Source organism: Nycticebus coucang, chromosome 2 (assembly GCF_027406575.1).
Source record: "Nycticebus coucang isolate mNycCou1 chromosome 2, mNycCou1.pri, whole genome shotgun sequence".
NCBI classification, from domain to species: domain Eukaryota; kingdom Metazoa; phylum Chordata; class Mammalia; order Primates; family Lorisidae; genus Nycticebus; species Nycticebus coucang.
The window spans coordinates 41,192,328-41,205,302 of record NC_069781.1 but is presented as its reverse complement, the minus strand read 5'-3'; the positions used below and the strand labels follow the sequence as shown (position 1 = coordinate 41,205,302).

General features: G+C 41.7%; 1 protein-coding gene across 3 annotated transcripts; it reads left to right on the top strand.

Annotated features, from left to right (window-relative positions):
* Positions 1–282: 282 nt before the first annotated feature.
* On the top strand, positions 283–12,975 carry TRMT10B (tRNA methyltransferase 10B). Of its 3 annotated transcripts, none has more exons than XM_053575154.1 (9): positions 283–414; positions 3,755–3,950; positions 4,423–4,531; positions 5,123–5,247; positions 6,400–6,552; positions 8,183–8,261; positions 8,911–8,978; positions 11,824–11,947; positions 12,513–12,975. In XM_053575154.1, exons 1-9 carry the CDS (start codon positions 317–319, stop codon positions 12,617–12,619), a joined length of 1,059 nt encoding a protein of 352 aa, XP_053431129.1. In that variant the 5' UTR covers positions 283–316; the 3' UTR covers positions 12,620–12,975. The 3 variants fall into 3 exon arrangements, with proteins under 3 accessions (XP_053431129.1, XP_053431136.1, XP_053431142.1); XM_053575161.1 differs by having other exon boundaries at positions 362–414; positions 3,750–3,950; XM_053575167.1 differs by lacking the exon at positions 283–414 and adding an exon at positions 3,586–3,609.

Here is a 12,975-nt window from a genome sequence, read left to right as displayed (position 1 = left end):
GGAAGGGCTGTGTCACCTCTGGCGCCCTACCGGTTGTGGGAAAGCCCAGGGAAGCGCAAGGATTCCAGACTTCGGAAGGATGAGCGGTTCAAGTCTTTATGCCAGTTTCGTCCAGACCTTGGCATCCAACAAAAAACCTGGTCACCTGCAGGAACCCTGTGAGGTCGGCAAAGAGATTGTACTTGGAGTGTAACGGAGGGGGAAACAGGCCCAGCGATGCTGGGAAACACAGCCAGCAGAACGCAGCCCGGGCGCGCTAGGGCAGGGTGTAGAAGCTGCAGCCTCAGCTCCGGCCCCTGCTCGGAGCTGCCTGAGGATGAAACTACAATTCCCAGGATGCCACTCGGAACGGAGTCAGGAACCGGAAGTAGAACTGGAGCGCGCCGCTGCCGCGGCAGGTGGTGACGGGAACAGGTATGCCGGAGGCTGGATTGGGGGTCGGACTCGGGCCTGCGGGGTCCTTCTTGGGACAGTCTCCTCACTCATCGGTGGAGCGGATGCTTGGGAAGCTGTGTTCGTTGCCCAGCCATGTGGCCCGTGGTGCTCTGCCTTCTTCGCGCTTTCCCTTCCCGCCTCCCCTGGCACTCGCAGCCTAGTGGGACCTGCAGGCGAGGCGCTCTCGGTCCTGGAGTCTCGGTGTTCTAGGGCTGAAAGTGTCGCAGGAATGGAGCCAGCTTTGGTGGGCTACAATTTAGAATGAAGACATAAGCGTTAAGGGGCTGGCCCAACACTTAGCGCCCACGTAAACGCTGGTCAGGTGGGACTTGGGCCGGAAAAAAATCTGAAGCCTTTGTCAACGCGGGGTGAGGGCTCTAGAGTTTATTTTTTTTTTTTAATTTTTTAATTTCAGCTTGCTTGTTCATTCTTCTTCTATTGAAGTATTCTTTTTTTTTTGTTGTTCATTTTCTTTCTTTCTTTTTTTTAATGTTCTTCCTCTGGCAATTCTCTTTCCCGTTGCCTCCCCAGTAGCTGGGATTACATATGCCCACCACAACGTCTGGCTGTTTTTCATGTTAGTAGAGATGGGGTCTTACTCTGGCTCACTGCTGCTCATACTGGTCTGGAACCTCTGAGCTCAGGCAATCCACCTGCCTTGGCCTCCCACAGCGCTGGGACTACAGGTGTGAGCCACCACGCCCGGCCCGCTCTCGAGTTTATTAAGTCAATATTTATTAAGCATCCAAAAGCAAACAGAACACTTGCTTACGTATGGGAGACGTTCAGACAAAAATGGGCTGTGTTGGATAGTAAAAGTCTGAATGAATTGAGGAGGATGGTCTGTTAACTGTCCAAGGGAAAAGCCCTAGGGGTAGAGAAAACAGCAAGTGTAAAGGCCCTGAGGTGGGAATATCTTTGGTATGTTTGAGGAACAGGAAGTAGACCAGAGAGTGCAGAGAAAACAGACGGAGGAGGTAGACCTTTAGGATCTGTATAGGCCATGGTATGGATTTGGGCTGTTCCTGTAAGTGAAATGGAGACTGCTGTTTAGTCCTGAGCTAGAGTGATGATTATCAAACACCTAGGATGCTCACAGTGAGGCTCAGTACTCAGGTTATACAGCTGAAATTTTCATTCTCCATTCCCTGGAAGGGTTTATAATCTAGTGGCGAAACAAAGATGGACCAGCTCATACAAGGCTGAGTCGGATCATTGGAGCCCTGTGAAAGCACAATAAATGTCATTCCCATCAGCATGTTCTGTTATGTTAGGTGCTGAATAACTTTGTGAAATGATTGAATAAGTAATACCCCAATACTTAGTGCTAGACCTGTAAATGGAGGCTCACAAAAGATTTTTCAATGAAGACATGAAATGCTAAATCTGGGATTAGATAATGTCCCACACAAATGCAGCAAATCTGTGCTTCTGTGATGTCCAACTTCACCTTTGCTTTCTGGCAGGCTCTTGTTCAGCATTTACTGAGCTTCCATTGGTGTGCCAGGCCTTATGCCAGTCACCAAAGATACAATGATGAAAAAGAGGTGGTCTCTGCTTCGAGAAGTGTCTAGTCTGCTATATTACAGACTCTTCTCAATCTATATTACAGATTGGAGTTGTCTTTCATTTTCAAGATTATTGCATCCCAAGTTCCTGATCTGAGAAACACCTCAGGGACTAAATGAATTTGGAAAAGTATGAGGTAAAAGGAAAGGAAAAGGAAGAAAGGGAATAGGAGTGGTGGTGGTAAAATTCACTTCGACAAACATCAAACACTGCCATATGCAAGGCTCTATACTGTGAACAGTTCAGTATTTAGGTAAATGTAGGTATGATTTCTCCTACAAAGGAATTTAGTTTGGTAGAAGAGAAAATACCACTGCAAGCTTCCCAGTTTTTTAGACAGCAACGGTGGAAAATTTGGCAGCCCCTTCAGCTACTCTTTGTCTCTCTTTTCTCCTTCCTCCTTTGCTTCCCCCACAGTGACTGGCTTTCTACTGCAATAATGTACACCGAGTTAAAAAAACTAATTCTGATATGTCACTAACAACCTAGGAGAATTCTTGGTTGATTTCATGCCACTGTACCATAGTTTTTTTGGTTAGCTCTTCCTCTTCCCAGTTATGTTTCTAATACAGTACCTTGTATATTGGAGGTGCTCAATATTTACTGAAGGAATTATTATTATTATTATTATTATTTTTTTTTTTTTGTGGCTTTTGGCCAGGGCTAGGTTTGAACCTGCCACCTTCGGCATATGGGACTGGCACCCTACTCCTTGAGCCACAGGCGCTGCCCGTGAAGGAATTATTTTGAAAATAAGCTGTTTAGGGAGGCGCCTGTGGCTCAATGAGTAGGGCGCCGGCCCCATATACCGAGGGTGGCGGGTTCAAACCCAGCCCCGGCTGAACTGTAACCAAAAAATACCCGGGCATTGTGGCGGGCACCTGTAGTCCCAGCTGCTCAGGAGGCTGAGGCAGGAGAATCCCGGAAGCCCAAGAGCTGGAGGTTGCTGTGAGTCCTGTGACGTCATGGCACTCTAATGAGGGCGATAAAGTGAGACTCTGTCTCTACAAAAAAAAAAAAAAGAAGGGCGGCGCCTGTGGCTCAAGGAGTAGGGCATCGGTCCCATATGCCGGAGGTGGCGGGTTCAAACCCAGCCCCGGCCAAAAACCACAAAAAAAAAAAAAAAAGAAAATAAGCTGTTTACCAGCCTGAGCAGGAGTGAGACCCTGTCTGCAAAAGAAAAAAAAAAGATAATAGCCGGGTGTTGTGGTGGGTGCCTGTAGTCCCAGCTACTTGGGAGGCTGAGGCAAGAAGATCACTGAAGCCCAAGAATTTGAGGTTGCTGTGAGCTGTGACGCCATGGCACTCAACCCCAGGGTGACAGTCTGTCTCAAATGAAAGAAAAAAAAAAAGCTGTTTGAAACATAATAGGGGAGGTGAAGTGGCTTTTTCCATCTCTATCCCACTTTCAAATTGTTTTAAAGTACACAGTAAAAAACTTGGTTATCTGTGTCATTTCAGCAACTGATGATCGTTGATTGCTTAGGATGTCAGAAGTTGTGCCTGTCCTCTAAGAAATGCGTTTGGCTTCTTTACTACTGAACTGTTTCTATGCTGAATCATTTCTCTGGAAGACACATACTTTTCTCGGTTCAATAAGTCTGGGTTGGTATTTTATATGTTTCTGGTCCTTCTGATCCTTCGGTAACACAATAACACTATTTCTCATTTGGATGTAAATACCCATGTAAGTGAAATAATGTAATAGCTCACATGCTTGTGCTTTTTTCCAATCTCCTTGAAAGGACAGGACTAAGCACATGGACTGGAAACTGGATGGGAGTACTCAGAAAATAGAGTCTCCTATGCTGCAGGGGCATGAAGGTGTCTTTGAGGACAGAGGTGAAGATGGGATCTCTGAAAGCTTCCAGCTTTTACAGATAGATGTGGAATGCGAGTGTCAGGAAGAACAGATCCTGCCCACAGGCAGTGCAGCATGGTGCTCGGTGAGTACAGGGGAGTTGCCTGGCCATAGGCCTGGAGTGATAGAATGTCCCAGAGACCCCTGTTCCATGTGTAGATACTAATAATAAAAAGAGACTGGGACCAAGTTTTACGTATTTTAAGTGATAATTTCCTGCTAACTAGTTTAAAGTTTTAGCTCCATTTGAATCATAGGGAAAATAAAGTTCAAAAGGAATTTCTTGTATACCTCAAAAGAGTCAGGAAATCTAAACTCTAATTTAGGCCCTGTCCCTAATGAATTTAGTATGTGGTCTTGAGCAGGTCACATCTCTTTTTCTACTGCTCTGTTTTCTTTAAACGTAATCCTGCCTAGATTTGTTTTAAGACTAATATATCCTTTTTCTCTCCTAACTTTATATGTAAATGAAAAAATAAGTAACTGTTCCTAATATTCATTTTCCTTTTTGGTGCTTATGAAGTTCTCAAACAATTTTGTTTTCTGGATAACATAAGAAAAATGTCCAGAGAAAACAGAGACACTGGGAAAAAGTAATTGCAGCAAAGAAGAGCAAAAGAAAGCAAGAAAAAGAAAGAAGAAAAGCCAATCGTGCAGAAAATCCAGGTAACAATCAGTGAGATTACTTATATAACCATTTTTAGCAAACTGGTGTCTGCATGTTTCTAGGAGAGTAGAAATTTTATTTAAGTAAAAACAAACATACAGGAGGCAGGACCCAGTATACTATTTTATTGGGAATCAAAGTATCAAAGAAAGAAAAATTTAAGGATACTGTTTAGATATAAACTAGGGAACATTAAGTGTTTATAAGCTCAGAGTAGAAGGGATGAAATCAGCAACAGCTAACATTTATGCAGTGCTATGTGCTAGGTTCAAGTCTGAGAATTATACATGGATTACCCCAAGAAACAGTACTACTGCTATTCCCTTTTTGTAGATGAAGAGATTGAGGCTCAGTTAACTTATTCAAGATAATTCAGCTAATAAATTATCAGACTGAACTTGGATTTAAAGCCAGCTGTGTGCTCCAAAGACTACACTCCTCACCACTCTGCTATGTGAAAATCCCCTAATGAAGAATACCTTGAAAATATTAAAGTGTCTCTTGATAATACAGAAAGTACTCACTTGGCTAAGGAGTACTCACTTTCTCTGGTTTTCCACTTTTATTTCTTTCTGATATTTCTCCCCCAGGCATCTGCCCTCAGCACAGCAAACGTTTTCTGAGAGCTTTAACCAAAGAGAAACTTTTGGAAGCCAAACACTCAGGACCAAGACTATGTATTGATTTGAGTATGACCCACCACATGTCAAAGAAGGTAGAACATCCACTAAGCCTGGAATTCTGCTCCCATGAATCATGGGAGGAGTCCATGAGGAGCCTGAGGGAGGCTCAGAAAGGTGCAGCTTTTATGAAGAATATAACCAGCTCCAGCTTCTGTAATTCTTTAGTAAATCAGCAAAAGTGCTTTATTTTCTAAACTGGGATGCTAAGTTCTGAGATGGTTATTGTAAAGAATCTGGAAGAAAATACACATCCTTTGGTTGAGTTTGCACATTTTTAATTTGTGTTTTGAGCCCAATACCTTTGCCTCTCAGTTCATGATGTCCCCAGTGGATGGAACCATTCAGGTTCAATTCTCTAGACACTAAATATTTCCTCTCCTCTGCAGGGAAGAGGAATATTTGCCAAGTAGCTTGTTGTGAGGAGGTTACCTGGTGGAAGTTTTTCTTGCAAAGTATGTGTTTTAATTGTTTCTCGTTCACCTAATTGGTGCGAGAGGGATTCCTACTCTAGGGTTTTGGGAATGGCTGGATGTATGACATCTGACACTGGACAGATGATACAACAGTTTATTGGTCTCATATACTCACAGCCCAGGGGAGAAGGATATTGCCCACCATACAAGGCCACATGGGGGCTAATTGAAACCAGAATGAACAACCAGGCACTGCAGGAGGTGGACTTTGTAGTGCCAAGAGGGTGAAATGCTCCCTGGTTTCCACAGGAGGGTGAGATTTCCCATTTGGATAATTCCATAGGTTGGCAGGGAACAAGAACCCACTACTCAGGCATAAACAGGAAACTATGCCTTGGACCTTTGATGCAAGGTGTCACATTAATCTGATGTATTATAAAAATATCTGTATAGTAATGTAACGTCTTTAATAACTTAAAGAGTAACTATCACATGGTAATATTTTAGATACAAGGTCAAATAACAATTGCACATACTATATTATATATGTAACAATAAGACCAGCAAGAGGTAGAATTCTCAGTTTTTCCACTATTTCTGGCCTGGTATCATTTTCTGGACTCTTGTCTGTAAGGTGTGACACCATGGAGTATAACACAAATTCATACACAAGTACTTCTAGTTCATGAGATTTTCTTTAGTATTTTGTTGATAATGAATTTAGAGTGAGTTGGCATGTTTCCACCCTGAGTTGTCCTTATTCCTTTGAAGGAATTAAGTAGACTGGCTGGACAGATCCGAAGATTGTATGGTTCAAACAAAAAAGCTGACAAGCCATTTTGGATCTGCCTCAGTGGATTCACAACAGACAGTCCCCTGTATGAGGAATGTTTGAGGATGAATGATGGATTTTCTAGTTACCTGGTAAGTAATTAGATGAATTGTTGTCTGAAAAGTAGATGTGGGGTAATAATAATTTTTTTTTTTACTTCTTCGTCTTTTGATATAAAATATCAATTATATTTTCACTATTGCAGTCTAAAAATGTTCAGAACCTCTCAGTTCTTCCATTTAAAATTTTGCTCATCCTCCCGTTGTATTGGTAAACTTAATATGACAAGTATCTAGGACTGCATTTTGTGTATTCTGCATATTTTATGCTAGACTTTATAACCCAGGAATTTTTTTGAGAATTGCCTTGACTCCTTGTTCTCATAGTGGTAAATTAGGAAACGTGAGTTTTGGGAGAAGAGAAAGAATCCTTGTAGAAGTAATGTGGATTTAAGATGAGTTTTAGGGAGTACTGAGGTACTTCTCAATTCTTACTCTAGCATCTCATAAATGTAGTGATAGACAAGCAAGAATCCAGATGAGTTTCTAAGAATGTCACTAAAAATGCATTACGTAGCTGAGATTGATTGAGCAGTTGTGGGCTTCTCGGGGGAGATGCGTGGAGGGGATGAGTGTGAAGGGTGTACTGTGCGGTGCTGCACAGCTAACTAGTTGTTGTTGACTGTCTTAACAGTCTTCCCTGTAGTGCATCCATTTCCATCTTTACTTCTCTGTACTTTTCTTTTTACTATTTGTGTACATAAGCCAAATGGACCCTCTCAGTAGGCAGGACACATAGTTTCTTTGTTTTTTTTTTTTTTTTTTTTTGGTTGGTTGGTTGTTTTTAATTGAGATGGAGTCTTACTTTGTCATCCTCTGTAGAGTGCTGGAGCATCACAGCTCACAGCAACCTCAAACTCTTGGGCACAAGCAATTCTCTTGCCTCAGCCTCCCTAGTAGCTGGGACTACAGGTGCCTGCCACAACATCATCCAGCTATTTTTTGTTGTTGTAATTTAACAGGCCCAGGCTGGGTTTGAACCCACCAGCCCCAGAGCATGTGGCCAGTGCCCTAACCACTGAACACAGGCCCCAACCAGGACACATAGTTTCCTTGATTCCTTCCTTTTTTCTTTTTCTTTTCTTTTCTTTTTTTTTTTTTTTTGAGGCAGTGTCTCACTTTGTTATCCTCGGTAGAATGCTGGTGCATTATAGCTCACAGCAACCTCAAACTCTTGGGCTCAAGTGATTCTCTTGCTTCAGCCTCCTGAGTAGCAGGCGCCTGCCACGATGCCTGACTATTTTTAGAGATGAGGTCTCATTGCTCATCTTGGGCTTCCCTTTCTACGTGCCTTTCTTAGGTGATCCCCTCCACTTTGAATTCTTTCCTTTTGGTATGTGTCAGTCTCACCTCTTTTGAGAAACTCAGCTCCAGAAGTCCCTTTATCACAGAGGCCATCTCTGGTGGTGTTACTCCCTCATCAGTAGTCCTGGGGTATGTTTCCTCCTCCTCTATTAGAACCCCATTTCACTTTCTCTCTCATTTTGTAATTTTGAATGTCTGTGTCTTTCTACTTTCCCTCTGACTGAGTACTTTCTCAGAAGCTTAGATTTTGAGTCCCTTGATGTTCCTAGAGCCATGCCTGATAGAAGTAGCTAGTTATTGAATTGTGGGCTATGTTTTAACCAATTTCCCACTACATAGGATTCTTTGCATTTTCCAGCTAGACTTATCAGAAGAAGACTGTTTTAGTTTATTTCCTCTGGAAACCCTTGTGTACCTGACTCCTGACTCAGAACACGGTATGTACTTTACTACATGGATTCATATAGCACATTGTTCCCAGCCCTTTGTTTCATTATTCCCTGGCAGAATTTATTAAAGCTGCTCAAGGAGTATCCTACCCCTACCGTATCCCCCCAAAAAGGGAGGGAACATGAATCGTACCCTTCCCATGGGCAGATACCTGACTGGATGCTGCATAGGTATTTAGGATATCCGTCCTCATCTGTACTTGTGTGCTTCCTGATGATCCTTCCCAGGTTCCCTACTCACTGAGCCACAGGCACTGCCCCATTTCACATAATTTTCAAATGTATTGGTATTACACTGATAATAATAATACTCCTCTGATTAAAGTTTGTCTCTACTTTTAATTTTGTTTTCTTTCTGAATCTTATGCTGACTTGTGTCCACTACCATTTTTTGTTGATTAGGTATGTCAACAGTTTATATATTTGTTTGGTCATTTCAAGAGTTAGCTTTTGGTTTTATTGAGCAAGTCTACTTTTTTGTTCTCTATTCATTAAATTTTTACTTTTATCCTTAATAATTCTTTCCTTTTGCTTTCTTTGGATTTAGAAAGTATGTTGCTCCTCATCCTTATAGCCAAAATCAAGTGTAGAAATTATTAAACAGGTTTAATCTCAATGTCCTTCATTTTTTCATTAGCTCTTGAAGATGTTGATCTAAACAAAGTTTACATCCTTGGTGGACTTGTTGATGAAAGCATTCAGAAGGTAAGTATACATTTTAGCCCCAACATTTGTATTTTGAAAAGTACTGCTTAGTATTAGAGGCCCTTGTACTATCATACTCTCCTTCAGAAGGCATAAGAACTCAGGGAATGGGAGGAAGGAGCCTGTTCCCCAAGCTAGCCCTCCTGCCTGTGACTTTCCCTTTCTTCTCATCAGCAATGGCAGAGGTCCTGAGCCTCACAGAATCAAGAGTCAGGATGAGAAAGAGTATTGTTTGGTAATTACATATATAGCCATTATTGAGCTTCCTTCTTCTGTCCTCTCTTTGCTTCTACAAGGATAACTCTGATCTTGACCAAGTAACAGTTGATTCAGTGTGCTTACTTACCAGCTGTTTGTTCTTTGAGAGAGAAGTTTGCTGCCTCTTAGCCCTGCCTCCCTGCTGATACAAGCTTATCCTGAAACCTCAAATTCATAGGATTAACCAAATTTTTTTTGTTGGAATTTTACTGGAATAATTAGGATATCACTGGATTTTTTCTTTTTTTGAGACAGAGTCTCATTATGTCACCCTCGGTAGAGTGCTATGACGTCACAGCTCACAGCAACCTCCAACTCTTGGACTTAAGTAATTCTCTTGCCTCAGCCTTCCAAGTAGCTGGGACTACATGTGCCTGCCACAACGCCCAGCTATTTTTTTTGTTGTAGTTGTTACTGTTGTTTGGCAGGCCCGGGCTGGGTTCAACGCACCAGCCCAGGTGTATGTGGCCAGCACCCTAGCCATGGAGCTATAGGCGCCGAGTTGTGTCACTGCATTTTTGAAATATGTTTCTATTATTTGTTGAGATAATATTTGTTTATATTTGCTAATTAACATATATGGAATAAATAGAATGTTAACTAATGATATAATAGTTAAATGTAGAAAACAGAATACAGTCTCTTTCCTACCTTTGTCTCTTAGTCCTCCTCCCCTGAGGTCACCACTGTTGAGTTTTCTTGTATATCTTTATATCTTTCTTTTTTTTTTGAGACAGAGCCTTAAGCTGTCACCCTGGGTAGAGTGCTGTGGCATCAGCTCACGACAATCTCCAACTCCTGGGCTTAAGCTATTCTCTTGCCTCAGCAGCTGGGATTACAGGCGCCTACCACAACACCTGGCTGTTTTTTTGTTGTAGTTGTCATTGTTGTTTGGCAGGCCCAGGCTGGATTCGAACCCACCAGCTCAGGTGTATGTGGCTTGGCACCTCAGCCACTTGAGCTACAGGTGCTGAGCCTTGTGTATCTTTCTTGATGTACTATATGACCACATATGTGTGGGTATATTTTACATATATGTGGGTATATTTTATATATTTTTCATGTAAGATCCACATATATATTTAACACAAACGATAGTTTAATTGCATTTATTTTAAAAACATTATAGTGTTGCATGACTCCACAGTGATAATCTAAAAAATGTGTAGGGAGTCTGTTATAGAAGAATGACAGCCAATAAATGAATGCATAATAGAAAATGGGTGGTACCTGTGGCTCAAAGGAGTAGGACGCTGGCCCCATATGCTGGAGGTGGTGGGTTCAAACCCAGCCCTGGCCAAAAAAAATAGAGTTAGAAAATCATAGGCCAAGCTTGGTGGCTCACATCTATAATCCCAGCACTCTGGGAGGCCACGGTGAGTGGATTGCTTGAGCTCAGGAGTTCGAGACCAGCCTGAGCAAATTGAGACCCTGTCTATATAAATAGAAAAACTAGCTGGGCATTTGGCAGGTGCCTGTAGTCCCAGCTACTTAGGAGACTGACACAAGAGGATCACTTGAGCCCAAGAGTGTGATGTGATGTTGCTGTGGACACTCAACCCCAGGGTGACAGAGTGAGACTCTGTCTCAAAAAAACAGAAAAGAAAAGAAAATCAACATTCGTCACTTTCTTATCATTGATTCAGAAAATTGAGTGGAAGGTCGTGGTGAACTGGCTATTTACATCGTTTCAAAGTATCACCCTACAAAGGGTGATACTTTACAATTAACATTACAATGAAACAATTTGGTGATCATTATCTTCTCCACACTTGATTAGAAATAACATTACCAATAGAGGTACAGTCTCGGACAGATCTCACCTGTGAAGTCATCATGCTGTAAGACATTCTGTAAGACAACTGGACTAGACTTTTTAAAAACTCAAAGGAAAGGAAACTAAAATGGGCAAAGGGCTGTTTTTAAAGGAGATTAAAAAAAATGGCCAAATGCAATATATGAGCCTTGATTGGATTCTGTATTGAGAGGAAAGTTTTATAAAAGATCATTATGAGGAAAGTTGAGGATATTTTTAATATAGACTGTGTACTAAGTGAAATTATGGAATCACTGAAAGTTTCTTAGAAGTATAGGGTGTCCCAAAAATTGCCCCTAAAAATAGAGAAAATCGGAAATTGTGGTTCAATGTACCTTTTATTTACAAAATATCCAGTTACAGTGTTATGCTCCCCCCTTTTCTCTAATTTGCTGCTACCAGCTGGCAATGAGCTGGAAGTTCCAGATATCCAGAATTGAGTCTTACTGAGTTAGGGCCAGGCATGTTCTGATTGGCTAGGTCATTTGAGCCTTTTGCTGCTGATTGTGTATTACCTCTTTTGTATACTTCCCATTGTTGTAACCAAGTGGTAGTGAGTGAGGGCTTGTGGGTAAGTGACCCTTCAAAACCTGAGATGTTGCCACATAAGCCCTTTTTTACTTGGGACATTTATTATCTGTAGTTCATGATTATAGATGCAAATTGGGTAGTGGTAAATAGGGATTCTCACTGTTGGCTATGTATATTACCATGAGAATATATCTGTGTGTAATTTTTATAATAAGAAATATATTTAACTATAATTTACAGAAGGTGACATTTCAAAAGGCCCAGGAATACTCCGTCAAAACAGCCCGTTTACCAATCCAGGAATACATGGTCAGATGCCAAAATGGGAAAAACTATCATTCAAAGATATTGGCCATCAATCAAGGTACTGCTTGCATAGCCACTGTCCAATGTGTATTAGTTCTGGTACTGCTGCTTTGCATTGTGTTTAAGTGGTCTTGAAATCAGACTCCTGTGTGATGAATGTGTTTGGACTTTGTTACATCTACTTTGTGCCATGTATTCTGGCAACTGAGAGGCATTATTCATTTTATTCCTGGTCTCCAACCATAGTAAAGATAGTTGAAATTATCTCCTTGACCTAGAATGCTCTCCCTTCACTCATTCATTGACCAATGAATTCCTATTTGTTGTTCAGGGTTCAGTTTGAAGGCATCGGTTCACCACCACCTCCCCGCCCCCACCCCAGGCCCCATCAGGGTCCCTGCCTGTTTTACTGTGTTCCTCAGAGGCCTAGACGTCTCAGCATGGGCTGAGGTCCTTGAGAGCAGGCTAGGTCTCTGTCTTTGCCTCGCTCCCTGTAGTACCACGTGTGGTACAGGATAGGCTTATTGAATGGAATATTCTAGAATATCCTTTCCCTTGTTAGTGATTTACTATTTCTTTTTCCTCTGTATGGTCACTGTATTTTCTGTTCACTCTCTGAACAGTGTTTGATATCCTGTCTACTTATTTTGACACTCACAACTGGCCTGAAGCATTGAAGAAAGGAGTTTCTTCAGGAAAAGGCTATGTTCTTCGGAATTCGTTGGAATGACAAGCAGCCTAAGATTGCGGTTTCAAGAGCGAAGCTAGTGGTGCCTTGTCCAAAGAGCAGGGCAGAGGGTGGCAATGGCACACACTTGCCTTTACTTGACATCTTGAATCTTCAATAAGCTACTAAAACAGAGACCATATTTTATGCTCTTTTCTATCTCCCATAGTGCCTGGCTCACGGGAAGTACCCAGATATATATTCAGTAAAAACAGTTTACATAACAAGGAATTAGCCCCCAAACCACATGGTTTTGGAAGTGTTAATTCATCTTTTGTACATCTATCTCTATTTGTGAAAGACCTCCTCTTTGGAGATATTTTTTTCTTAGAGATTGTTTAAATAAATAATTATTGTTA

Coding starts and splice junctions, on each gene's coding strand:
- TRMT10B (XM_053575154.1), top strand. CDS start 317: ATGAAACTACAATTCCCAGGATGCCACTCGGAACGGAGTCAGGAACCG. Junction 3,951..4,422: donor GCAGTGCAGCATGGTGCTCG/GTGAGTACAGGG, acceptor GGATAACATAAG/AAAAATGTCCAGAGAAAACA. Junction 8,262..8,910: donor GACTCCTGACTCAGAACACG/GTATGTACTTTA, acceptor TTTTTTCATTAG/CTCTTGAAGATGTTGATCTA.